This window comes from Rana temporaria, chromosome 5 (genome assembly GCF_905171775.1).
Source record: "Rana temporaria chromosome 5, aRanTem1.1, whole genome shotgun sequence".
Taxonomy (NCBI): Eukaryota; Metazoa; Chordata; class Amphibia; order Anura; family Ranidae; genus Rana; species Rana temporaria.
This window is the reverse complement of record NC_053493.1, coordinates 410,458,248-410,483,001: the sequence shown is the minus strand read 5'-3', so window position 1 is coordinate 410,483,001 and position 24,754 is coordinate 410,458,248. Positions and strand designations below refer to the sequence as shown.

Genomic DNA, 24,754 nt, shown 5'->3' with positions numbered 1-24,754 from the left:
TATCGCAGGCTCTGGTGGCTGTGTCCCTTCTATCGCAGGCTCTGGTGGCCGCGTCCCTTCTATCGCAGGCTCTGGTGGCCGGGTCCCTGATATCGCAGGCTCTGGTGGCCGGGTCCCTTATATATCGCAGGCTCTGGTGGCCGGGTCCCTTATCTCGCAGGCTCTGGTGGCCGGGTCCCTTGTATCGCAGGCTCTGGTGGCCGGGTCCCTTGTATCGCAGGCTCTGGTGGCCGGGTCCCTTGTATCGCAGGCTCTGGTGGCCGGGTCCCTTGTATCGCAGGCTCTGGTGGCCGGGTCCCTTGTATCGCAGGCTCTGGTGGCCGGGTCCCTTGTATCGCAGGCTCTGGTGGCCGGGTCCCTTGTATCGCAGGCTCTGGTGGCCGGGTCCCTTCTATCGCAGGCTCTGGTGGCCGGGTCCCTTCTATCGCAGGCTCTGGTGGCCGGGTCCCTTCTATCGCAGGCTCTGGTGGCCGGGTCCCTTCTATCGCAGGCTCTGGTGGCCGGGTCCCTTATCTCGCAGGCTCTGGTGGCCGGGTCCCTTATCTCGCAGGCTCTGGTGGCCGGGTCCCTTATCTCGCAGGCTCTGGTCCCTTATCTCGCAGGCTCTGGTGGCCGGGTCCCTGATATCGCAGGCTCTGGTGGCCGGGTCCCTGATATTGCAGGCTCTGGTGGCCGGGTCCCTGATATCGCAGGCTCTGGTGGCCGGGTCCCTTCTATCGCAGGCTCTGGTGGCCGGGTCCCTTCTATCGCAGGCTCTGGTGGCCGGGTCCCTTCTATCGCAGGCTCTGGTGGCCGGGTCCCTTCTATCGCAGGCTCTGGTGGCCGGGTCCCTTATATCGCAGGCTCTGTTGGCCGGGTCCCTTCTATCGCAGGCTCTGTTGGCCGGGTCCCTTCTATCGCAGGCTCTGGTGACCGGGTCCCTGATATCGCAGGCTCTGGTGGCCGGGTCCCTGATATCGCAGGCTCTGGTGGCCGGGTCCCTTATATCGCAGGCTCTGGTGGCCGGGTCCCTGATATCGCAGGCTCTGGTGGCCGGGTCCCTTATATCGCAGGCTCTGGTGGCCGGGTCCCTTGTATCGCAGGCTCTGGTGGCCGGGTCCCTTGTATCGCAGGGTCTGGTGGCCGGGTCCCTTGTATCGCAGGCTCTGTTGGCCGGGTCCCTTGTATCGCAGGCTCTGGTGACCGGGTCCCTGATATCGCAGGCTCTGGTGGCCGGGTCCCTGATATCGCAGGCTCTGGTGGCCGGGTCCCTGATATCGCAGGCTCTGGTGGCCGGGTCCCTTATATCGCAGGCTCTGGTGGCCGTGTCCCTGATATCGCAGGCTCTGGTGGCCGGGTCCCTTCTATCGCAGGCTCTGGTGGCCGGGTCCCTTGTATCGCAGGCTCTGGTGGCCGGGTCCCTTATATCGCAGGCTCTGGTGGCCGGGTCCCTTCTATCGCAGGCTCTGGACTGCTGTGGCAAGTAATGTGAGCCAGGTTTGTTGTGTGGTAAACAGAGAAAGCTGCAGGGTAGATTGAGATTAGCATATTAACAAGGTGTATGGTAATACTCTGCACACTCCTCCTCCCCTCCTTCCCTGCCGCCCTCCTCCTCTTCCTCCTCTCCCTCTCCCCTGACTGAATGGAAGCAGCAATCCCAGGCACACACACAGTCACGTTACTGGCTGCATTCAGGAACAAGCATGCTACCTTCCCAGCCAGCCAGCGCTGAGGCATGAGCGGATTGTGTAATTGGAAGGTATCCTTCATGTCTGTGCCGGATCCTGTGCCCTGCACTCTTCCTGAATACACAACCAGAGCAGCAATGCAGTGGAGGTTCCCAATCCGTCCGGAGCTCCTACCAACCCCCGAGCACTGAAGTGGGATATCGTGTGCTGTGTGCTGGATTGACATTGCCCCCCCCTCTCTCTGCTCCCCCCCCTCCGCTGTGTGTATGTTGTTGGAACTGGCAGGCCGTCTGGGCCCAGAAAAGACAGGTGCTGTCATCTATATGGAGAAGAGCGGCTGCAGTCCCTTTCCGATATGCTGGGCTAAAGGTACTCCTCTTTTCCAGACAGTAATTACAGTCTGTTGCGTCTACACATTTCATCGACTTGCTTCCTTTTTTAATTTTTTTCCTTTTTAGACGAGTTTAACGCCATCCGTGCGAAACCTTAGCGCGATTTTTCTCACACCGGGGAGGTTCTGACCAATTTTTGCCGAAACCGCAAAAGATTTGATCGGGTTTAATAACCAGCCCCCCTCGCAGGTCCAACCAGCAGCTTGGGCGCAGATTGTGTTTTTTTTTTGTAATGCCTGGTTGGCGGTTTCAGCGGCGGCGAGGGTTAATCACCACATTTCAGGCACAGGTTGTCATTAAAGGATGCGTTGCGTTTAACCCGTTTTTTTATGGTATCGGTGGGGTGACCTGCAATCTGAGCAGCCCGCGGGATCGGTTATGGCTTTTGTTCTAGGAAGGGTCCCGCGTTTCTGTGAGCCGGTGTCTTGTGTGTTTTCAACCGTTGTTGGATTATTAAAGTGTTAATTAAAAAAATTTAAATAAAAGAAAAAAAAAAGGGGGCAACAAAGGAAGAGCGAGTCGGGATTGTCAGATGTCGGGATGTTGGAAAGCTGCAATTTATTGTGCTGTGATCTGCCAGCCATGTAATAGGACATGGGAATTCGCTGTCATTGCATCCCGCTGGCCCCCCCCCCCCTCCGGTATTGTGCACGGCTCTGGGACTTCAGGGGGGCGCGCGCTAATACCAGGGACTGTGTGAGCTTTCTGTCATAGTCTGACATGTAGTATGAATAGAAAAATGTATGACTGCAAGCTCCATGAGCAGGACCCTCCTATTCCTTCTGTATTCTGTGTTGTGGTTTTACTGACCCCCGTAAAGCGCTGCACACACTGTTGCCACTAAATCTTGAATTATTTGAATGTTTGTAGAATAATAATGATTGTATTGTATTGATTACTCTAAAATTTTCTATTTGGGCTGTCGGTGAGTTAAGCTGGCCATACACCATACAATTTTCTTCAATTTCCTTTACATTTACCTTCAACTGTGTAGTAGAGGGGGCTTGCTTGAATTATTATTATACAGGATTTATATGGTGCCAACAGTTTACGCAGCGCTTTACAATATAAAAGGGAGACAATACAATAAAATACAAGAAGAGGATTAAGAGGGCCCTGCTCGGAAGAGCTTACAATCTAATAGGGTGGGGGCAGGTGGTACAAAACGTTGTAACTGTGGGGAATGAGCTGATGGAAGTGGTAAAAGATTAGTTGGAGACGTGACGGGCTTCCCTGAAGAGATGGGTTTTCAGGGGATCGCCTGAAGGTAGCAAGAGTAGGGGATAGCCGGACAGGTTGAGGTAGTGAGTTCCAGAGGATGGGAGAGGCTCTGGAGAAATCGTACAGATTGAAAGTGTTTAGATTTGACCACCTGTTATATAGGTTTTGGTAAATCTAAAGAAAATCTATAGAAGAAAATTGTATAATGTATGGCCAGCCTTAAAGCGGATGTGCCACTAAAAAAATATATTAAAAGCCAGCAGCTACAAATACTGCAGCTGCTGACTTTTAATATTAGGACACTTACCTGTCCTGGAGTCCAGCGCCGTCCGCAGCAGAGGAAGAGCGATCGCTCGTCACCCTGCTGCTCCCCCCTCCATCCACGGTGAGGGAACCAGGAAGTGAAGCGCTCAACTTGGCCCTCAAGGGTCAGGGGCCCCCCCCCCCCCCCTGCGCTATTGGTGTTGCTTAATTTTGGAGACAGGAAAGGGTCACATAGGCTGTAGTAGTTGATTGAGCAGACATTAAAGCGGAGTTCCACCCAAAAATTGAACTTCCGCTTTTCGGAACCCTCCCCCCCTCCGGTGTCACATTTGGCACCTTTCAGGGGGAGTGGGGTGCAGATACCTATGACAGATATTTGTACCCACTCCCGGGCATAGTCACGCCACTTGCTGACCCCCCCCGCTATCTCCTGGGAAATGCACTGTTCCCAGGAGAGAACGGGGACCAGTAAGGATGGGCCGCGCTGCTCGCGCATGCACAGTAGGGAACCGGCAGTGATGCCGCAACGCTTCACTTCCTGATTCCCTCACCGAGGATAGCAGCGGGGGTAGCCAAGAGACGAGCGATTGCTCTACCTCGGTTGCCGACATTGCGGGTGCGCTGGACAGGTAAGTGTCCATTTTTTAAAAGTCAGCAGCTGCCGTATTTGTAGCTGCTGGCTTATAAAAATGATTTTTTTTGGTTGGTCCTCCTTTAATGAGTTTAAACAAGCTGTAGTTGATAGAATAGAATCGATGTGTGTGGTGTAGTCATAGCTGGTTTGTGGCTCTTGTGGCCCGTATACACACGATCCAAATATCGGACTAAAACTGCCATCCGAGAGAGAATCGTACGATTTTCGGATCGTGTGTGTACTCTACTTTCGAGAGCCGATCACGACAGTTCATCTGATATCATTCAATCAGGCAAGCACGAAAATGTTCCTCGTATGATACCAGATTGTACGATTTTCGTTCAATCAGTATAGTTGTTGTCAGGGCCGTCTTAATAGCATCATGGGCCCCTGGGCAAATTAATGCTCTGGGGCCCCTACAATGATGACAGTGCAGGTAAACAGACATCAAGTAGGTAGGAGGCAGACTGCTTCCCCTGTGTATCGATCACTCTCTCTCTGTGCCATCATGGGGCCCCCCAATTTCCGGGCAGCGTGGACTCAAAGACCAGCTGCTTTGGGGAAAGTGCAGGGGCCCCTCATGCAGCTGGGGCCCCTGCGCAGTGCCCTCTCATTAAGACAGCCCTGGTGGTTGTCCAAAAATACAATACAAATACATTGCAACACATGACATCACTTCCGAATTTTTTTTTATTATTTTCTGTTGCGCGAGAATTTTCGTGACTTTAGTAACCTATTCAATTTCTACTTGCGACTATTAAAGCGGATGTGCCACTCAAAAAAAATATTAAAAGCCAGCAGCTACAAATACTGCAGCTGCTGACTTTTAATATTAGGACACTTACCTGTCCTGGAGTCCAGCGCCGTCCGCAGCAGAGGACGAGCGATCGCTCGTCCCTCTACTGCTCCCCCCGCCATCCTCAGTGAGCGAACCAGTAAGTGAAGCGCTCCGGCTTCACTACCTGGTTCCCTATGGCACATGCGCGAGTTGCGCTGCGCCGCTGATTGGCTCCCGCTGTGCTCCGGGAGCCGAGTGTTCCCAGAGCAGAACGGGGGGCGGCGAGAGGTGACGTTCTGCCCGCAGAAAACCAGAATCTGTGTGGCCGGAAGTGGGTGCAAATACCTGTCTTTAGACAGGTATCTGCACCCCCCTCCTCCCTGAAAGGTGTCAAATGTGACACCGGAGGGGGGGGGGGGTTCCGATCAGCGCGACTTCACTTTAGGGTGGAGATCCGCTTTAAAAAAAAAAAAGCGGTACGATATTCAGATCGAGTGTACGGGCCATTAGTAACTGGGACAGCCGTGGATGGTGGTCACTGTTTTTAGAGATTCTCCTGGCTGAATACATATTTATGCAATTGCTGACTTGTTTTTGAAGTTATATCCAATAAAGGCCAGTTCACACTAGATGCAGTTCCAAGCGCTTCTTTTCTACACTCAGCCCTGGTTCACACTGGTGCGATTTGACATGTCAAATCGGCGGCAATGGCACCGTCCTAATCAGGGCCACACCGCATCTGCGGCGCTGCACCAATTTCAAAAAGTCGTTTCTGTACTGCCTTTTGCGATTTTCAGCCCAGCGATTTACATTGACATCTGTGCAGAAAACCTGCACAGGTGTCTGTGTAATAGCGGCTGAAATTGGGACTGACAGGCGGGAGTGAAATGGTGCGAGTTCAGCCGAACTCGCACGGCTTCATTCCCGCAGCCCAGTGTGAACCTGGGCTCAGGCCCGGTTCACACTAGTGTGATGCCAGACATTGCATGTGATTCGAACTGCATTGCTGTTCAGGTCACATGCGATGTCTGTGCGATGCAATTTCAGCCATACAAACTTTGGCTGAAATCACATCACATTCGCAGCAAAATGGTGCAGGACCCCCCCCCCCCCTTTTTTTTGGTCCACACTAGAATCGGATCGCATGGGTGTTCACACTGCGATCTGATTCCTGCACCATTTCACAGTTCGCACTGCGATCTGCTGACCAATCTGGGGGTGTCTTTAAAGGGTTTGTAAAGGTGTTTTTTTTTTTTATCTTAATGGCTTCCTTTACCTTGATGCAGTGCTGTTTTCATGTCCTCATTGTGTGTCTAAAACCCGTCCGCACCAATCAGTATCGTTTTTCAAACCATCACTGCCCTGTATTGGCTCTGTGGCTCTGTACATCACAGAAGCAGGAAACGGCATGCAAAAACGAAACTAGAAACTGCAGGTACATTATATGATTGATTTTTATCTATTTTTAATAATTTTTAAAAGGAATCAGTTAACTATTATGTCTCTATACCCTGTAAACAGTCATTTCAGCAAAAAACATTTTTTCCTTTACAACTCCTATAAGTTGACACCTGCAGAGGTTCGCAGATCTCGGTGTCAACCGCTGTGCGATTCAGGACTGGATTTGCAGGGTTCTCGCATCGCACTAGTGTGAACCGGTGTTCTGTTGAGAAGTAACACCCTATCGAATAGTGTCCACGCGTTCGCAGGACGGAGCCGCGCTCCAGCTGAGTTGCCGATCAGCTGGAGTGACGTAAACAGGGCGCAAGCGCACATTGTACGTGGTATCTCTCTGCCATTTCACGGGCACAATTGAAACCTATATAAACAGCGGGGGGGGGGGGGGGTATAGACAGTAGTTCTCACATTGTAACTCACTGTTGCGCGGGCGGCTTTACAGCGTGCTGATGGTCCGGTTCCCCCCGCTGTCTGTGGGGGGAATTGTGTCTGTGAAATGGGATCATCCCATCGAGACACCTTCTAAGATGTGCGCATGCACCATGGTTACGTCAGCCCAGCTGATCGTCAAATCGTCAGTTGTGCTATGATGTACGCCGCATTTGCAGTTCATCCCGGGCACTATTCGATAGGGGGGGGGGCACTTCTCGACAGAACACCGGCACTAACCCCTGTACTAGACAATCAATCCAGTTCATCTACACATTAATCATGTTTTTACTTCTTTTATATGATTCCTATTTCCTATCGGTCACATAATGACTCCAATCCTCTTCCCTCAAATTGTCCGGTCAATGGCAATAATCCCAAATAAATAGAAAAACGTAAAAAAAAAAGTAAAACCTCACGGATCATATTTATTGATAGAGTATTGCACATATTTCCAGAGTTAAGGAGCATTGGATAATAAAAGGATGGCGGCCACCAAACCTCCAGGAAGAGCGATGACAGGCGTGTAGCTCTCTCCTTTTTTGAAGTTGCATTCTCTATGGCTGTGATCTTTAGCCGTCCCTTCACTGTCATGACCGGTCGCAGATCTGGAACAAGCGTGCAGATTTCACCCTTCACTGGTTGCATGCTGGGTTGTGATGCATGGATGGGGAGGATGATCTTGTAGCACGTACGTTTTCAAGTCCGCGGTATCCGTTCCCATAATTCTATATATTCCGATCCTGTTTCATTATTTGACACCTGTTCCGTGACCTGGTGAGGTCTTCGTATGATGGAGTATGAAAGCACGCCGGTTTTATTACTGGAGCCTGGTAACGCGAGCAGTTCTTCTCTCCGGAGAATCGTTTACTATTTTATAGTAGTATTTGTAGGCGCACCAGGAGAAAAATAAAATAAAAAATATTGGTATTCTTTATTTTGGTTAATCAGGAATTACGTTTTGTCATAACCCACGCAACGTCTGCATTGCCATTTTAAATTTGATATCGTTTTTTAAATCTTGTGCCTAAAATTAAATTGACAGAACTTGCCTCTTTTTGTAGGGAAGAGAAGTCGCCTGCTGAAGAATCTTCCGAAACCAATAAAGTGTTGGATTCTTGATCCCCCCCCCCCCGCTGTGCTTAGTGGTTTGATCTGCTGGCCCCTTTGTCGCTGCTGTGTCCTGTAGTGACATAAGGGCTGGCGGAAGGAGCTACTGGCTGCAGCAGGGGGACTAGGCGATTTTGCCCTGGCTACAGCAGAGATCGCCAGCGCAGCCGGCAGAAAAGGCATGTTAAGTTTCAGGGGCAGGTTTTTTTTTTAAGAAGTATTTTAGTGCCAATTTCTTTATAGCGTTAACCCCCCCCCCCCCAAGAAATATTTTGTTTTTATTGGATGTCAAAGCATTAAACCAGCTCAATATTCTCCCCTACTTCTCATGGACTATTAATGAGATCTCAGTTTTCTGGAGTTCCTGGGTCTGTACACCTGCTGTGCCAATTATGAAGGGTTCCCACCATCCCTGTGCTATGTTCCCAGGTCTCTACACCTGCTGTGCCCTTTATGAGGGGTTTCCACCATCCCTGTGCTGAGTTCCCGGGTCTCTACACCTGCTGTGCCCATTATGAGGGGTTCCCACCATTCCTGTGCCGAGTTCCTGGGTCTGCACACCTGCTGTGCCCATTATGAGGAATTCCCACCATCCCTGTTCTGAGTTCCCGGGTCTCTACACCTGCTGTGCCCTTTATGATGGGTGCCCACCATCCCTGTGCTGAGTTCCCAGGTCTGTACACCGGGTGTGCCCATTATGAGGGGTGCCCACCATTCCTGTGCTGAGTTCCCAGGTCTGTACACCTGCTGTACCCATTATGAGTGGTGCCCACCATTCCTGTGCTATGTTCCCAGGTCTGTACACCTGCTGTGCCTATTATGAAGAACCCCCACCATCCTTGCCCAGTGTTCCCGGGTCTGCACACTTGCTGTGCCCATTATGAGGGGGTTGCCACCACCCGCTTCTGTATTTTATATTATGGAGAATGTTAAAGCAGAGCCTGTAACACACAAAGATGGGTATTGGAAATGTTTACCGGGAGCTCTTTTGGGAAAATTTAAATTGCATAAAAAGTCATAAGCCCCCCCAGGCTCCACCCTTGGCTAATTTAGAATATTATAGTAGACCGGCAATTTGAGAATTTATTTTTGTTTTTTATTATGAGGACATCGTTTTATGATCTTTGCTATTGTGTACAGACTAATCGGGGCATTGTGTAGAGTCAACGGCCTGGTTGTAAGCCAAGATCTCTCATTTGTGATGCTCATTAGAGGGGATTACATCCCATATACACATATATAGGACTGCTGTCTCGCCTCTGACAATCTTAACCTTCCTCGGAATTTTAGGTCACCACCTGCTTTCAGATTAAAGGAGCAAATTTAATTAAAATGGGATTTGAATTGAGGATGTAAATGCTGATGTTGCTGGGCGAGCAGGAAGATTATGGGATGTGATCTCACCTTAATACCACACCGTCCATCATTGTGCTTTAACATAGAATATCCCCCCCCCCTCCTCCTCCTCGCTATAACATTAATGTGCAATATCCTTCCAGTCATTCATAATTTACAGCAATTTAACGCTAGAATTCTAATGTATATTTTAATGTAGATGTAAGTGTGGGAATGCCAGCTTGAATGAAAATAAATATGTAATGAGGAGGGAATGAGGTAACTGGGTTGTGTCCAGATATTTCTATGCTGATGATTATTGGATCTCAGGTATGATAAATGTGATCGGCCACACATTTATAGTACCGTATATACTTGAGTATAAGTCGACCCAAATATAAGCCGAGGAACCTAATTTTACCACAAAAAACTGGGAAAACCTATTGACTCGAGTATATAAGACTAGGATGTCCACCTGCATGCCTCACTGTGCCTCACTGTGCCTTACTTTGCCTCACTGTGCCTTACTTTGCCTCACTGTGCCTTACTTTGCCTCACTGTGCCTTACTTTGCCTCACTGTGCCTTACTTTGCCTCACTGTGCCTTACTTTGCCTCACTGTGCCTCACTGTGCCTTACTTTGCCTCACTGTGCCTCACTTTGCCTCACTGTGCCTCACTGTGCCTTACTTTGCCTCACTGTGCCTTACTTTGCCTCACTGTGCCTTACTTTGCCTCAATGTGCCTTACTTTGCCTCAATGTGCCTTACTTTGCCTCAATGTGCCTTACTTTGCCTCACTGTGCCCATGCCTCGACTTACAGTACATTTAACATAGGAGTATATAGTGGGGGTTTCCGGCTTTGAAAAATCGGTGCTCCCCGGGGTAGGTCCTCCAGACAGCAAACTTAGCAAACTTGTAGAGGAGGATGGCGCGGGGAGCAGCAGAGAGACGAGCGATCGATCATCCTCTGCTGCGGTCGGCGCTGGACTCAGGACAGGTAAGTGTCCTAATATTAAAAGTCAGCAGCTGCAGTATTTGTAGCTGCTGGCTTTTAATATTTTTTTATACTGGCACATCCGCTTTAAGTGAATGGGGCCACTTTGCAAGCACTGCCCAACCGCGTGCAATGCATGGGGTTTAGGCTTGCTAGTGCGGGCTTCAAGAAGGGGACAAAACCTCCTCACTGCCTGTCAAATGCTCTCCAAAGATTATAAGAGTATAATTACTATTATACATGATTTATATAGCGCCAACAGTTTACGCAATGCTTTACAATATAAAGGGACACAATACAATTGCAATACAAGAGATTACAAGGGCCCTGCTCAGAAGAGCTTACAATCTAATAGGGTGGGGCAGGTGGTACAAAAGGTTGTAACTGTGGGGAATGAGCTGATGGAAGTGGCAAAAGATTAGTTGGAGATGTGATGGGCTTCCCTGAAGAGGTGAGTTTTCAGGGATCACCTGAAGGTAGCAAGAGTAGGGGATAGCCGGCCAGGTTGAGGTAGTGAGTTCCAGAGGATGGGAGAGGCTCTGGAGAAATCGTGGAGACAAGCATGGAAGGAGGAGACGAGAGAGCTTGACAGTAGGAGGTCTTGAGAAGAGCGGAGAGGACGGTTTGGGATATGTTTGGAGATGAGATTGGTGATGTAGCTTGGGGCAGAGTTGTGGATGGCTTTGTAGGTTGTGGTTCGTATTTTGAATTTAATTCGCTGGGCGATCGGGAGCCAGTGCAGGGATTGGAGGAGAGGTTTAGCAGACACTGAGCGGTTGGTAAGGTGGATAAGTCTGGCAGCCGCATTCATGATGGACTAATGGGAGTACCGACTCTCCCTCTTCAAACGTCAGTGGTGGCAGTCAAAGGATTAATTGTGTAATTGGCCCAGTGACATTCTCTCTCAGGCTGCTGGCACTTAGATTGTGGTCCCGCAAGCTGGAAAAATCTTTGTGCTGGGCACAGCTGAGAGTGGCATTGTTACACAAGAGACTGTGTGGTGTGAGGTTGGCGCGGAGGGCGGGTATCTGACACCCATATTCGTCACAGATCCCTCTTCAGAAAACAAAGCGAGCATGAACGAGCGCGGTTCACACGGCCGAGACCCCAAAGTTGTGCAACTTCCTTGCGACTTTTTGGATTTAACATTGCAGTCTATGGCAAGTCGCACCAAAGTTGCGGAAAAATTGTGCAGGAACCTTTTATTTTCCCCCATTAGATTTTTTTTTTTTTTTTTAAAGCACATTAGGGTGCATTGGAAGTCTATTCATTTTTGAATGGACTGCCTTAATGCAGTGAATGTTAATGCACTGCAAAGACGCAAATGGGCCCTTGTGGTTTACATCTACTTTAATGTAAACGCACTCTTAGACTTATGTCCGGTCCTACTGAGATGCGCATAATGTGAAAATGTTTGCAGGAGTCGGCAATGTAAGAGTCGCACCTTCCTGCACATTGCCCGCAAGTTGATCGCCCATGTAATTATGAGAGAGGATTTTAGGACAAAACGCACTCCTGAGATGAGTTTTTCAGAGACATTGTCTGTTGGAAGGTTTGCTTTGTTAAAGGGGCTGTAAAGGTACAACCCCCCCCCCCCTAAATATCTTCCTTTACCTTAGTGCAGTCCTCCTTCACTTACCTCATCCTTCCATTTTGCTTTTAAATGTCCTTATTTCTTCTGAGAAATCCTCACTTCCTGTTCTTCTGTCTGTAACTCCACACAGTAATGCGAGGCTTTCTCCCTGGTGTGGAGTGTCGTGCTCGCCCCCTCCCTTGGACTAGTGGAGTGTCAGGACGCTCTCTACGTTGCAGATAGAGAAAGGAGCTGTGTGTTAGTGGGCGTCCTGACTCTCCTGTAGTCCAAGGGAGGGGGCGAGCACGTCACTCCACACCAGGGAGAAAGCCTCGCATTACTGTGTGGAGTTACAGACAGAAGAACAGGAAGTGAGGATTTCTCAGAAGAAATAAGGACATTTAAAAGCAAAATGGAAGGATGAGGTAAGTGAAGGAGGACTGCACTAAGGGAAAGGAAGCTATTTAGGGGGGAAAAATTGTACCTTTACAACCCCTTTAACTGTTTAACCACTTAAGACCCAGACCTTTAGGCAGGTAAAGGACCCGGACAGTTTTTGCGATTCGGCACTGCGTCGCTTTAACTGAGAATTGCCTGTGCGATGTGGCTCCCAAACAAAATTGGCGTCCTTTTTTCCCACAAATAGAGCTTTCTTTTGGTGGTATTTGATCACCTCTGCGGTTTTTATTTTTTGCGCTATAAACAAAAATAGAGCGACAATTTTGAAAAAAAAATTCAATATTTTTTACTTTTTGCTATAATAAATATCCCCCCCCCCCAAAAAAAAAAAAAAAAAAAAAAATATATATCTATATATCTATATATATATATATATATATATATATATATATATATATATATATATATATATATATATATATATATTATAAAGTTTTTTTTCCTCAGTTTAGGCCGATACGTATTCTTCTACCTATCTTTGGTAAAAAAAAATCGCAATAAAGGTTTATCAATTGGTTTGCACAAAATTTATAGCGTTTACAAAATAGGGGAAAGTTTTATTGCATTTGTATAAATTTTTTTTTTTTATTTACTACTAATGGCGGCGATCAGCGACATTATGGCGGACACTTCGGTCAATTTTGACACATTTTTGGGACCATTTTCACAGCAAAAAATGCATTAAAAATGCATTGTTTACTGTGAAAATGACAGTTGCAGTTTGGGAGTTAACCACAAGGGGGCGCTGAAGGGGTTAAGTGTGACCTCATCTGTGTTTCTAACTGTAGGGGTGTGTGGCTGTAGGTGTGATGTCATTGATTGTGGTTCCCCATATTGGGGAACACACGATCGATGACGGCGCCACAGTGAAGAACGGGGAAGCTGTGTTTACACACAGCTCTCCCCGTTCAGCTCCGGGGACCGATCGCGGGACTCCAGCGGCGATCGGGTCTGCGTGGCCGCGGTCACGGCTGGGCACTTAAAGAGGACGTATCTGTACGTGCTTGTGCCCAGCCGTGCCATTCTGCCGATTGTATATGTGCAGGAGGCGGTCCTTAAGTGGTTAAGCTCGTAACTCAATCAAGATTGGATATATAAAATCTCAGCACCAGTCCAGTATACAGGGAGAGGTCACATGACTCCAAGACAATTCTCCAAATATCTGAGCGTGCCAAGGAGAGGAATTCCCCAGATAACACGGCAGTGCAAAGTGCAGGAGCATCTAATCAGATTTCAGTTTATTAAAAGTCAGATAACAGATGAATCCTGATGTACCATTGACGTTCTAGGTCACAACAACTGTTGACTTTTTTTTCCAACTTGTACAAATGAAAAAAAAAAAAACTGTCATCTCAATGACAACGGCAGCCTACTGCTCTATAATCCCCAATACAGTAAAAGCTTGGATTGCGAGCATAATTCGTTCCAGAAACATGCTTGTAATCCAAAGCACTTGTATATCAAAGCTGCGCTGCTTCAATCGACCGATGAATGAGCGGGAAAGCTGGCCAATATGCCAGCGCGTTCACGGCGCGGGACTTTCGAAGGGTCAGGTAAGTAAACGGGGGGGGGGGGGGGGGGGGGCTGGGGAAGCCGGTATTGTCAAAGTTTTTTCACCTTAATGCATAGAATGCATTAGGGTGAAAACTTTTACCTTTACAACCCCTTTAAGTTGAAATATCCAATGATGCCAATCAGAGAATGCCCTGCATTTTTTCTCAATTAAGGCGAAGCAGGATGGTGGTGACTAGGGTTGTCCAGATACCGATACTAGTATCGGTATTGGGACCGATACCAAGCATTAAAAATGCTCCGATACTTTACCGATACCTGACTCTCCTTCCATGCTCCTGTGTCCCCCCTTCCGTGCCGCTGCCGTTCTGCTCTCCCCCTCCGTGCCGCTGCCATCCTCTTTCCCCCCTCCGTGCCGCTGCCGTCCTCGGTCCCCCCCCCTCCGTGCCACTCTGTTCCCCCCCTCTGTGCCGCTGCCGTCCTTTGTTCTCCCCCTCCGTGCCGCTGCCGTCCTCTGTTCTCCCCCCTCCGTGCCGCTGCCGTCCTCTGTTCTCCCCCCTCCGTGCCGCTGCCGTCCTCTGTTCTCCCCCCTCCGTGCCGCTGCCGTCCTCTGTTCTCCTCCCTCCGTGCCGCTGCCGTCCTCTGTTCTCCTCCCTCCGTGCCGCTGCCGTCCTCTGTTCCCCCCCCTCTGTGCCGCTGCCGTCCTCTGTTCCCCCCCTCTGTGCCGCTGCCGTCCTCTGTTCCCCCCCTCTGTGCCGCTGCCGTCCTCTGTTCCCCCCTCTGTGCCGCTGCCGTCCTCTGTTCCCCCCTCTGTGCCGCTGCCGTCCTCTGTTCCCCCCTCTGTGCCGCTGCCGTCCTCTGTTCCCCCCTCCGTGCCGCTGCCGTCCTCTGTTCCCCCCTCTGTGCCGCTGCCGTCCTCTGTTCCCCCCCTCTGTGCCGCTGCCGTCCTCTGTTCCCCCCTCTGTGCCGCTGCCGTCCTCTGTTCCCCCCTCTGTGCCGCTGCCGTCCTCTGTTCCCCCCTCTGTGCCGCTGCCGTCCTCTGTTCCCCCCTCTGTGCCGCTGCCGTCCTCTGTTCCCCCCTCTGTGCCGCTGCCGTCCTCTGTTCCCCCCTCTGTGCCGCTGCCGTCCTCTGTTCCCCCCTCTGTGCCGCTGCCGTCCTCTGTTCCCCCCTCTGTGCCGCTGCCGTCCTCTGTTCCCCCCTCTGTGCCGCTGCCGTCCTCTGTTCCCCCCTCTGTGCCGCTGCCGTCCTCTGTTCCCCCCTCTGTGCCGCTGCCGTCCTCTGTTCCCCCCTCTGTGCCGCTGCCGTCCTCTGTTCCCCCCTCTGTGCCGCTGCCGTCCTCTGTTCCCCCCTCTGTGCCGCTGCCGTCCTCTGTTCCCCCTCTGTGCCGCTGCCGTCCTTTGTTCTCCCCCCTCTGTGCCGCTGCCGTCCTTTGTTCTCCCCCCTCCGTGCCGCTGCCGTCCTTTGTTCTCCCCCCTCCGTGCCGCTGCCGTCCTTTGTTCTCCCCCCTCCGTGCCGCTGCCGTCCTTTGTTCTCCCCCCTCCGTGCCGCTGCCGTCCTTTGTTCTCCCCCCTCCGTGCCGCTGCCGTCCTTTGTTCTCCCCCCTCCGTGCCGCTGCCGTCCTTTGTTCCCCCCCTCCGTGCCGCTGCCGTCCTTTGTCCCCCCCCCCCTCCGTGCCGCTGCCGTCCTCTGTTCTCCCCCTCCGTGCCGCTGCCGTCCTCTGTTTTGCTTCCCCCCTCCGTGATCTGTGTCCCCCCTCCATGTCCTCCTCTGCCCCCTCTGTCAGGATGGAGAGCGGTGGTAGGAGCCGCTAAACGCGGCTCCGACCTTTTCTGAATGAACAGAGTCAGTGATCACTGACTCTGTCCATTCGACTGAGCATTGTAAACTGTGTTTACGATGCTTCAGTTTATGAATGGATAGGAGCCTCTGTCTCCTGTCAATTAATTTCCAGTACAGCTGAGAAAGGGACTGGGGAATCTGTGTCCCTAGTCCCTTTCTCTGTCTTAAAGGGGAGATGTCAGAGGTCTGTTAAGACCCCTGATATCTCACCAAAGCAACCCCCAACAGGGCTAATTAAAAAAAAGAAGAAAAAATTTGCAATAAATAATAAAAAAGAAAATGTAAATAATAATAGAAAAAAAAACACACACTGACAATCCACTAAAATCCCCCAAAAAAAAGTAAAGAAAAAAAATACTGTTACATGACATTAAAAAAAAGTATCGGTATTCGGTATCGGCGAGTACATGAAAAAAAGTATCGGTATTCGGCGAGTACTTGAAAAATAGTATCGGTACTTGTACTCGGTCTCAAAAAAGTGGTATCGGGACAACCCTAGTGGTGACATGGGACCCAGTTGGCCATGGCGATCGCTGTAGTAGTGACAACTACTACAGTGATTCGCCACTATTACAGGGATCCCACAGGTATGGAATCTGTAGACTTCCTAGCTGGACCAATGTAAATATGCAACACAAAACCATACCTGGAGTTTAGCTGTAAGTTTTACATACAACTATAGACTCTCTAAGCTCGGCAGTGTCACACGAAGTGAGTTGCCCGCTCCTTCATAACTAAATTTACAGGGTATTTTATTTGGCTCCTGGTGTTGAACAGAGTAGTGGGGGAGTCTGGAGGAAAAGTAAGATATGCAGTTGGGGATGAAGGGGATTTAAAGCGGAGGTTCACCCATACATAACACTTTTTGCCCTTAGATTCATGCTCGTTTTGTCTAGGGAAATCGGCTAGTTGTTTTAAAATATGATCTGTACTTACCGTTTACGAGATGCATCTTCTCCGCCACTTCCGGGTATGGGCTGCGGGAATGGGCGTTCCTATTTTGATTGACAGTCTTCCGAGAGGCTTTCTGACGGTCGCATCCATCGCGTCACGATTTTCCGAAAGAAGCCGAACGTCGGTGCGCAGTATAGAGCCGCACCGACTTTCGGCTACTAGTGACGCGATGGATGCGACCGTCGGAAGCCTCTCGGAAGACTGTCAATCAAGAAGGAACGCCCGCTCCCGAAGACCCATACCCGGAAGCGGCGGAGAAGATGCATCTCGAAAACGGTAAGTACGGCTCATATTTTAAAACAACTAGCCAATTCCCCTAGACAAAGCGAGCATCCATCTATGGGGAAAAGGGAAAAAAAAATTAATTGGGTAAACTCCCGCTTTAAAGCCAGCCTGTTGCTTTGCTCTGCATGTGTAGGGCACGGGTTTGCTTTCAAATGTACTTGTCAGATACGTCTTGACCTGCGATGTACGAAGTGCTCTGTGTACTCAGGTGGAGTCTGATCTGTCTTATACACGGAGGGCGACTTTCTTCGCGCTCATTTACCGGTGACGACAGATCCACAGCCCTGAAAACAACCTGAGGCCTCAACTCTCCTGAGGCCGGCCTTGTCTGCCTACATGTAGCCAGGACGTTAAAGCCCCGTCCCGGAACAGACGGGGCTGGTGACAGATTGGGTTTCTTCTAAGAACAGCAGTTTACATTTCACCTTCATGAGAACGTTTGTCACCAGGCTCACATTTTTATTGGGGAGTAAAAGTTATGAATGTGCTGGACAGTGCTGCCTCTATTAGAAATACTCTTGGCCTATAAAAAGTGTCAGACCTATACAAGTTGAGGTTCACAGGGCGGATCATTACTGATCCGCCCCATGTGAAAGGGGCCTTAGACAGCCAGGCAGCTAGCATTTTTAGGAGGAAAAGTTATCAGTGTGAGCCTATGGGGGTTATTTACTAAAGGCAAATCCTCTTTGCACTACACATGCAAAGTGCACTTGAAATTGCACTTGGAAGTGCTGTCGCTGTAAATCCGAGGGGGACATGCAAGGAGAGTAAAAAACGGCATTTTAGCTTGCACATGATTGAATGATAAAATCAGCAGAGCTTCCCCTCATTTCAGATCTACCCCTCAGATTTATAGCGACTGCACTTCCAAGTGCACTTTCAGTGCATTTTCAAGTGCATTTTTCACTTGTAGTGCAAAGTGAATTTGCCCTTTGTAAATACCCCCCTATGTGTTTCCCTGTACAGGTTTTGTTGCAGACGTCTCTTGCTTGGTTAATGTTGGCAGCCTTTATTGGTTTTCATTTCCCCCCGGGTTTCAATGAAGAAATTCTAGTAGATCTCAAATTACCCGTCAGCTCCTGTCACATCATTTTGTCTGTTTCCGTACAGCGGATGACTTTATTCCTACCATAAAGTGATTATGTGCTGCAATTGTTCTGATCATTTTTTTTTGAATTCACAAAGTGTACCGCTAATGGTTTAAGTGTATAAAGGATGAGGCTAGATGAGCACTTGAACAACCACATCTGACAAAGCCGCTTACAAACCGCAGAGAACATCAGACGGGTATAACAAGTGGTGTCCCTGACCCTCCGCAGAATCCTGGATGACCTGACCGGTAGGATTTGTGTTGCATGCAGAGCGCAGCGTCTCCGACTAGTGTGACAGGAGCTATATTGAGTCACGGCTCGGCCTCTCAGCATGCTAGGCTAATAAATTGGTGGAGCTTGCAGTCAGCTCGGTATACAAACGCATGAGACGCAGGGTATTTTATTACTGTACATTAATTGCTTTATTTACAATAGGGAGTGGATTTTTAATTCCCTAAAAGCACTAATGCCTGCGTTGGCTCAAAACAAAAAAACATGTGAATGATTTTATTAATTTGTTAACAGTGAGTTTCGGTTCACACCTAAACCGGCCGCGGATCGCACAGGAACGTCGGGGACGAATCTTTGCCTGGATTTGGCCCTGAAACCGAGCCAAAGACGCACAAGTGCGCTCTGCAGCCGCCTCAGAGATATGTGAACCGGTCACATTCTCCTGCTATGCGAATTGGATGCAGGGAAACCCACATCCAATTCTCGCATATGTGTGAACCCAGCCTGTCTGAACTTCTCACTTCCTGTCTCTCCTCAGTAAGCTTGCCTCCATCACCCGAGCTGTTGTGGCTGGGGGTTAGTCAGTGTGCTGGCCCCCTCCCTTTGGACTACATCCCTGCGGGGAGACGCTGTGAACACAGCGTCTCCCCGCAGAGTTGTAGTCCCAAGGTAGGGGGCGAGCATGCTGACCCCCAGCCAGAACGGCTCGGATGATGGGGGCAAGCTTACGGAGGAGGAACAGGAAGTGAGAAGTTCAGATCAAGGGGGAAAAAAAAACATTTAGAAGGGGAATCGAAGGAAAAGGCAAGCGAACCAACAATGCACTAGCCTTAGAGCCGGTTCACACTCCCGCGACCTGGGGGGGGGGCGCGACTTGTGTTGCCCGACATGACAAATTACATGGAAGTAAATGAGAGCCGTCTTAATGCACACTACTGAAGTCGCTCCGACTTCAGAAAAGGTTCTTCAAGGCGACTTCTAGGTGACTTGTACACATTGATTTCAATGGAAGTCGCCTCCAAGTCGAATCCCCTGTCTTAACTGAAGCAACTTTACAGAAAGAGAAACTAGTTTTCTCAGGCAACGGCCCCCCCCCCCCACAGAGCTGATTACTGTTTGATTGGCCTGTCCTGGAGGCGACTTGAAGTTGCGTTGTAAGTTGCCCCAAGTCGCCTCGCATAGTCACGCCCAGGGTCGTGTTGCCCATGCGTGAATCGACTCTAAAGGAACCTATTTAGAAAATAAAAAAACTAACCTTTACAACCCCTTTAAGAAATTAGAGTGATTACTTGTTGCCATGGGCAGTGCAGTTCTGCATGCAGACTCTCTACTGCACACAGCCCAATACCCCCCCCGCAGTATATATCTGGTTCCTAGGGACGGAGATTGACTCGGGGATGCATGCAGCCCTTTACAGAGCGACTCTACAGCGCTTGCTTACTTTGGATCCGTGCGGATGGGAGGAACTGTTTAAATTGCTCAGAGTTGTTTGTTTTGTTCTCTCACATTCAAGCCAACCTGCGTTTCTCTCAACACTCCTTTGAGAGGACAGATGAAATATAGCCTGTTTATACGCCGGTTTTATCCTGCTGGGATCAGCGGCGCAACCAGGCCCTCCGTGTACCAGGAGCCCGACACTAATTACAGTGTAATACCCAACGTTGTCATTACACACACTCATACTTCCTGTGCCAGCTTTGTGTGGGGGGCACCTGTACCATGTGGCAGAGGCTGCTGGGTCATGCTGTGACTTAAAATTCCCAGACAGTTGTTGGGCCACATGGGTCCCCTAATGAAGACCTGAATTGGCAGTATTGCATATGAATGTGATTTGGTGAAAAAAAAAAGGTGTAAAAATAGGCCCTGGGGGCACTATTACTCCCAGTGACACCGGTGATGGGGCATTATTCCTTCCTCTGATACCAGCAATGGGGCACTATTGCTCCCAGTGACACCGGTGATGGGGCATTATTCCTTCCTCTGATACCAGCAATGGGGCACTATTACTCCCAGTGACACCGGTGATGGGGCATTATTCCTTCCTCTGATACCAGCAATGGGGCACTATTGCTCCCAGTGACGGGACATTATTCTTCCTGCTGACACTGGCAATTGGGTACAATTAATCCCACTAATACCAATGATGGGGCGTTGTTTTCTTTCAATTTTTGTCAGGGCATTTTTCACTCGCACTGGCAGATCAGCCCCCCCCCCCCAAAGTCTGAAAAACAGTAAACTGGCCCTTTTTGTTTAGAACAGGGGTCAGGGGTCTCAAACTGGTGGCCCTCCAGCTGTTGCAGAACTACAAGTCCCATGAGGCATTGCAAGGCTGACAGTTACAAACATTACTCCCATGGGCAGAGGCATGATGGGACTTGTAGTTTTGTAAGAGATGGAGGGCCGCCAGTTTGAGACCCCTGGTTTAGAAGGCTTGGAGACCCCCTGCTGGTGTATGCTTCTTCCTGATGTACTGCATGCATTTCTTCTGTCCTCTGCATTCAGAAGGTCCACCCAGCACTAGTGAAGTTTTCTCTTCTCAGAGTGCCTCCTTTTTACCTTACAGGGTTCAAGAGGCTACAGATGGTGGGGTCAGAATTTGACAAACATGAAAGCATGGATCCATCCTCCCCATGGGGTGGACTGACAACTCATGGGGCCCCCGGGCAATAGAAGATTATGGGGCCCCCAGGCTTATAGATGGCCACCACGCCAGGAGGCAGTGCAGCTAAAATCTCAGGCATTTCACATCAAAAGCATGTCGGTTTCGGACATATCAGGGACAGATGTAAAAAAAACATAGATTTTTACATACTGTCCCTGGTTTTATTGAGCCTGGCAACCCTGATAGGGACCCCTAGTGACATGGGGCCCTCGGGCAGTGCCCGAGAGTCCCAATGGTCAGTCCGCCCCTGATCCTCCCTTGTATCAGTGGTTCAGGCTGGTGGTGGTGATGTAATGGTGTGGGGGATATTTTCTTGGCACACTTTGGGCCCCTTGGTACCAATTGAGTATCGTTTAAAGTAGGAATTAGCCAATATCGTTTTTTTCGGTGCCGATACCAATATTTTGGCCACCTGTCCTGCCGAAAGCCGCTATTTTTTTTTTTTGACAATATTTTGTACATTTACATTTTTATTTACACTGTCATTTTATGTTTTTTTTTTTATGATTTATCACTGTCAGAGCCGGTTCACACTGGGGCGGCACGACTTCGGGGGCGACTCGGCAAAATGACTTCTGTATAGAAGTCAATGCAAGTCGCTCCGAGTCGCCCCCAAAGTTGTAGAGGAACCTTTTTCTAAGTCGGAGCAACTTGCGTCGCTCCTATTAGAACGGTTCTGGTGAATAGAATGGGACGTGACTTGTCAGGCGGCTGAGTGGCCTGACGAGTCGCCCCAGTGTGAACCGGCTCTTATTGCTGTCACAAGGAATGTAAACATCCCTTGTGACTAGGGTTGTCCCGATACCACTTTTTTAGGACCGAGTACAAGTACCGATACTTTTTTTCAAGTAGTCGCCGATACCGAATACCGATACTTTTTTTAAATGTCATGTGACCGTTTTCAAACCACACTACAGACTAAGGATATTTTCTTTAGAATTATGAAGAACTGGTACATCATGGTGTGGGGCTGTTTTTTAGCATACGGTACTGGAAAACTACATATCATTGAAGGAGTGATCACTGCCAGTGCCACCTATCAGTGCAGCTCATCGGTGCCAGTGCCCAAAAGTGCAGCTAGCCAGTGCCACCTATCAGTGCAGATCAGTGCCCATTAGTGCATCAGTGCAGGGAGGCAGCTTATTAGTGCATCTCATCAGTGCCACCCAATCAATGCCAGTGCCACCTATCAGTGCCATCCATTTATGAGTGCCATTCAATCAATGCCAGTGCCACCTATCAGTGCCATCCAATGGCACTGATAGGTGGCACTGGCATTGATTGGATGGCACTCATAAATGGATGGCACTGATAGGTGGCACTGGCATTGATTGGATGGCACTCATAAATGTGGCACTGATGAGATGCACTAATAAGCTGCCTCCCTGCACTGATATAGCACCCCCCCCCCCAAAAAAAAAAAGTTAACCACTTCAGGTTCGTTGCAGCCAGTACTGTACCCACACTTCTTCTGCACAATTAAACATTACCTCATCTGTAGGACAGTGACTTCCCCAGCGCTCATGGCTTACTTGCTTTTTACTGTACTTTTCCTGTCGATCGTGCGGTGCGGTCTTTTCGCAAGGCAATGGAGACTCCTAGGACGCTGGGGACGGCCTCTGGATGACGTCACGCACGCCGCCGGGGGACGTCAAGCTCTGCCTACAGTCAGTGTCTGTGTTCAGTACAGTACTGAAGGGGAGGAGCACGCTCAGCCTTGGCGCACTGGCACCGCCCGCGCTACAAGAGGCTGTGTTGTTGTGGATAGCCACGGCTCTGCTGTGAATCATAGCAGCTACTCGCGGCCCACGGCCCGTGATTAAATGTTGTTCACTGCGTCAATTGGGCCTATATCATAATGCAGGCTGCAGCTGCCTGGACGTGTGGATTTATTATATAGCGGTCGTCGGCCGGCCGCCGGGCCCTGGTGAGAGAATTAAGTTTGGGCCTATATTATGATGGGGGCCTGGAGCTGCAGCTCCATCAGCCCCATGGTTAATCCGGCCCTGCCTCTATGCACCGCTCGATGTCACTAGCGCAAATACTCGGTATCGGTCCCGATACCGATACTGGTATCGGTATCTGGACAGCCCTACTTGTGACCGTAATAAGCATGTGACAGGTACTCTTTCTGGATCGATCGGCCATCTGTAAGACCCCTAACCCCCTCCTCTGCGGTTTTAAATATTTTATTTTTGCCAACTGTTGCCTTTAAGATGCCAGTAATCCAGGCAGTGATGTCATATCATTGCTTCCTGGTTACTAGATCTAAAACCCAAATGAGGCATTAGCTTTGCTCGGGTCTTTGGCCAGCCAGCAGAAGGGGCGGCTGGTTGCTCGGGCCTCCCGGTGGGAAGGGAGACTCGAACGAGCGGCAGTTGGGGGGCGGTGGGTGGGGGGAATAGAACGTCCCTTCCCGCTGCTTGTAATAACAACCGAGCGGCTGCTGAGCCACATCGGTGGTTGTTGTTGTTGTTGTTGTTGTTGTTACAATAAAGTTCATATAAATACCAGGGGTGGATGTCCCTCCCCTCGCCTGCGCCGGGCACGCTTTGGTTAAGTTCTTGTAACTGATTATATTTTATGTCTCTTTACAACGACTACATCTGTTATACGGCTTTGTTTTTATTGCCGTACAAAATAAGAAATTGTTATTTAAAAAGAAAAAAAGTTCATATAAAAGTGCAGCGCTAAAAAGACTACAGTGTCCCCATCTTCTGATGGCTCCTTCCAGCAGGATAATGTCACCATGTCACAAAGCTCCGATCATCTCACTACTGGACAATGAGGTCACTGGACTCCAATGGCCTCCACACACTCACCACATCTCATCCAATAGAGACCCTTTGGGATGTGGTGGAGATTCACATCATAAAAATGTGCAGCCGACAAATCTGGAGCAACTGTATCATGTCACTATGGAGCAAAATCTCTGAGGAATGTTTCCAACATCTTGTTCAATCTATTCCATGAAGAACGAAGGCAAAAGGGGTCCAACCCTATACTAGCGCGAGGTGTACCTAATAATAAATTGGCTGGTGAGTGGCAATGCACAGGTGGAAGCACTCGCCATACGGTCTGGTTCATTTCTCTAATGCATACTTGATGAGTCGGAGGGAAGTGCCTGCTTGCAGCACCGTTTTATCAGATACTTTTATGTAGAGTGATTCTGAATCTAATCATATAGTCAGAGCCATTTTATTCTGATGTGTGTTTGAGGCATTACAGGCGTCTCACACACAGGTTGTGAAAGGAGCACAGATGAGACGTCTGTTTTAGACTATGTTTAGCAGCAATGATAGACAGAGCCGAGACGTACAATCTGCCTTTTATTTCTGCATAAGGTTCAGGATGTGAATCTTTTTTTTTTTTTCTTCCCGCCACAACAAGAAGGCACAGTACATTCCTGCTCCCCCTCGTCCCTTGTCACCATTTCCTCCCCAACGCCAGATACATTTCCTCCCCTGCTTCATGAAAGTGCAGAACCGCTACGCAATACCCCGTATTTGGGAAACGACTGTGCTCTCTGGTGGGGTTTGCTTTTCATGAGAACGTACGTTGTATTTTAGAATCCCGTTTATACAGCAGATATGTCCATAGTGAAACGATGATCTGCTAATGTTGTACAGGAACTGACACAGCTGTACTGGTGCCAGCAAGTCCACTCTCCACTTCTGTCTAGTTTTGCATAATAATCTCATATTCAGCAGGTTTTTCACAGTTCTTCGAAGCACACTGGTGCCTCTGTGCTGCTGTTTTGCCTACAGCCTCTTTCAGCCACCAAAAAAAGGAAAAAAAAATCGAATTTCTTCATAAATTTAATTCAAAATGTATTCTGCTACATGTCTTTGGAAAAAAAAAATC

The 24,754-nt window shown here is 49.3% G+C and overlaps 1 protein-coding gene across 19 annotated transcripts in view; it reads left to right on the top strand.

Annotated features, from left to right (window-relative positions):
- Positions 1-24,754, top strand: part of PTK2 (protein tyrosine kinase 2) — a 458,969-nt gene that overhangs the window by 112,557 nt on the left and 321,658 nt on the right. For 7 of the 19 annotated variants that reach the window (XM_040355028.1, XM_040355026.1, XM_040355025.1 and 4 more), the window contains exon 1: positions 1,619-2,036. The exons of 1 other annotated variant lie outside the window; for it this stretch is intronic. In XM_040355028.1, coding sequence (XP_040210962.1) covers positions 1,934-2,036 — 103 coding nt within the window. In that variant the 5' untranslated portion in view covers positions 1,619-1,933. Of the gene's footprint in view, positions 1-1,603; positions 2,037-24,754 lie in introns of those variants that run through there. 11 more of the 19 variants (XM_040355034.1, XM_040355031.1, XM_040355033.1 and 8 more) reach the window with 4 other exon arrangements.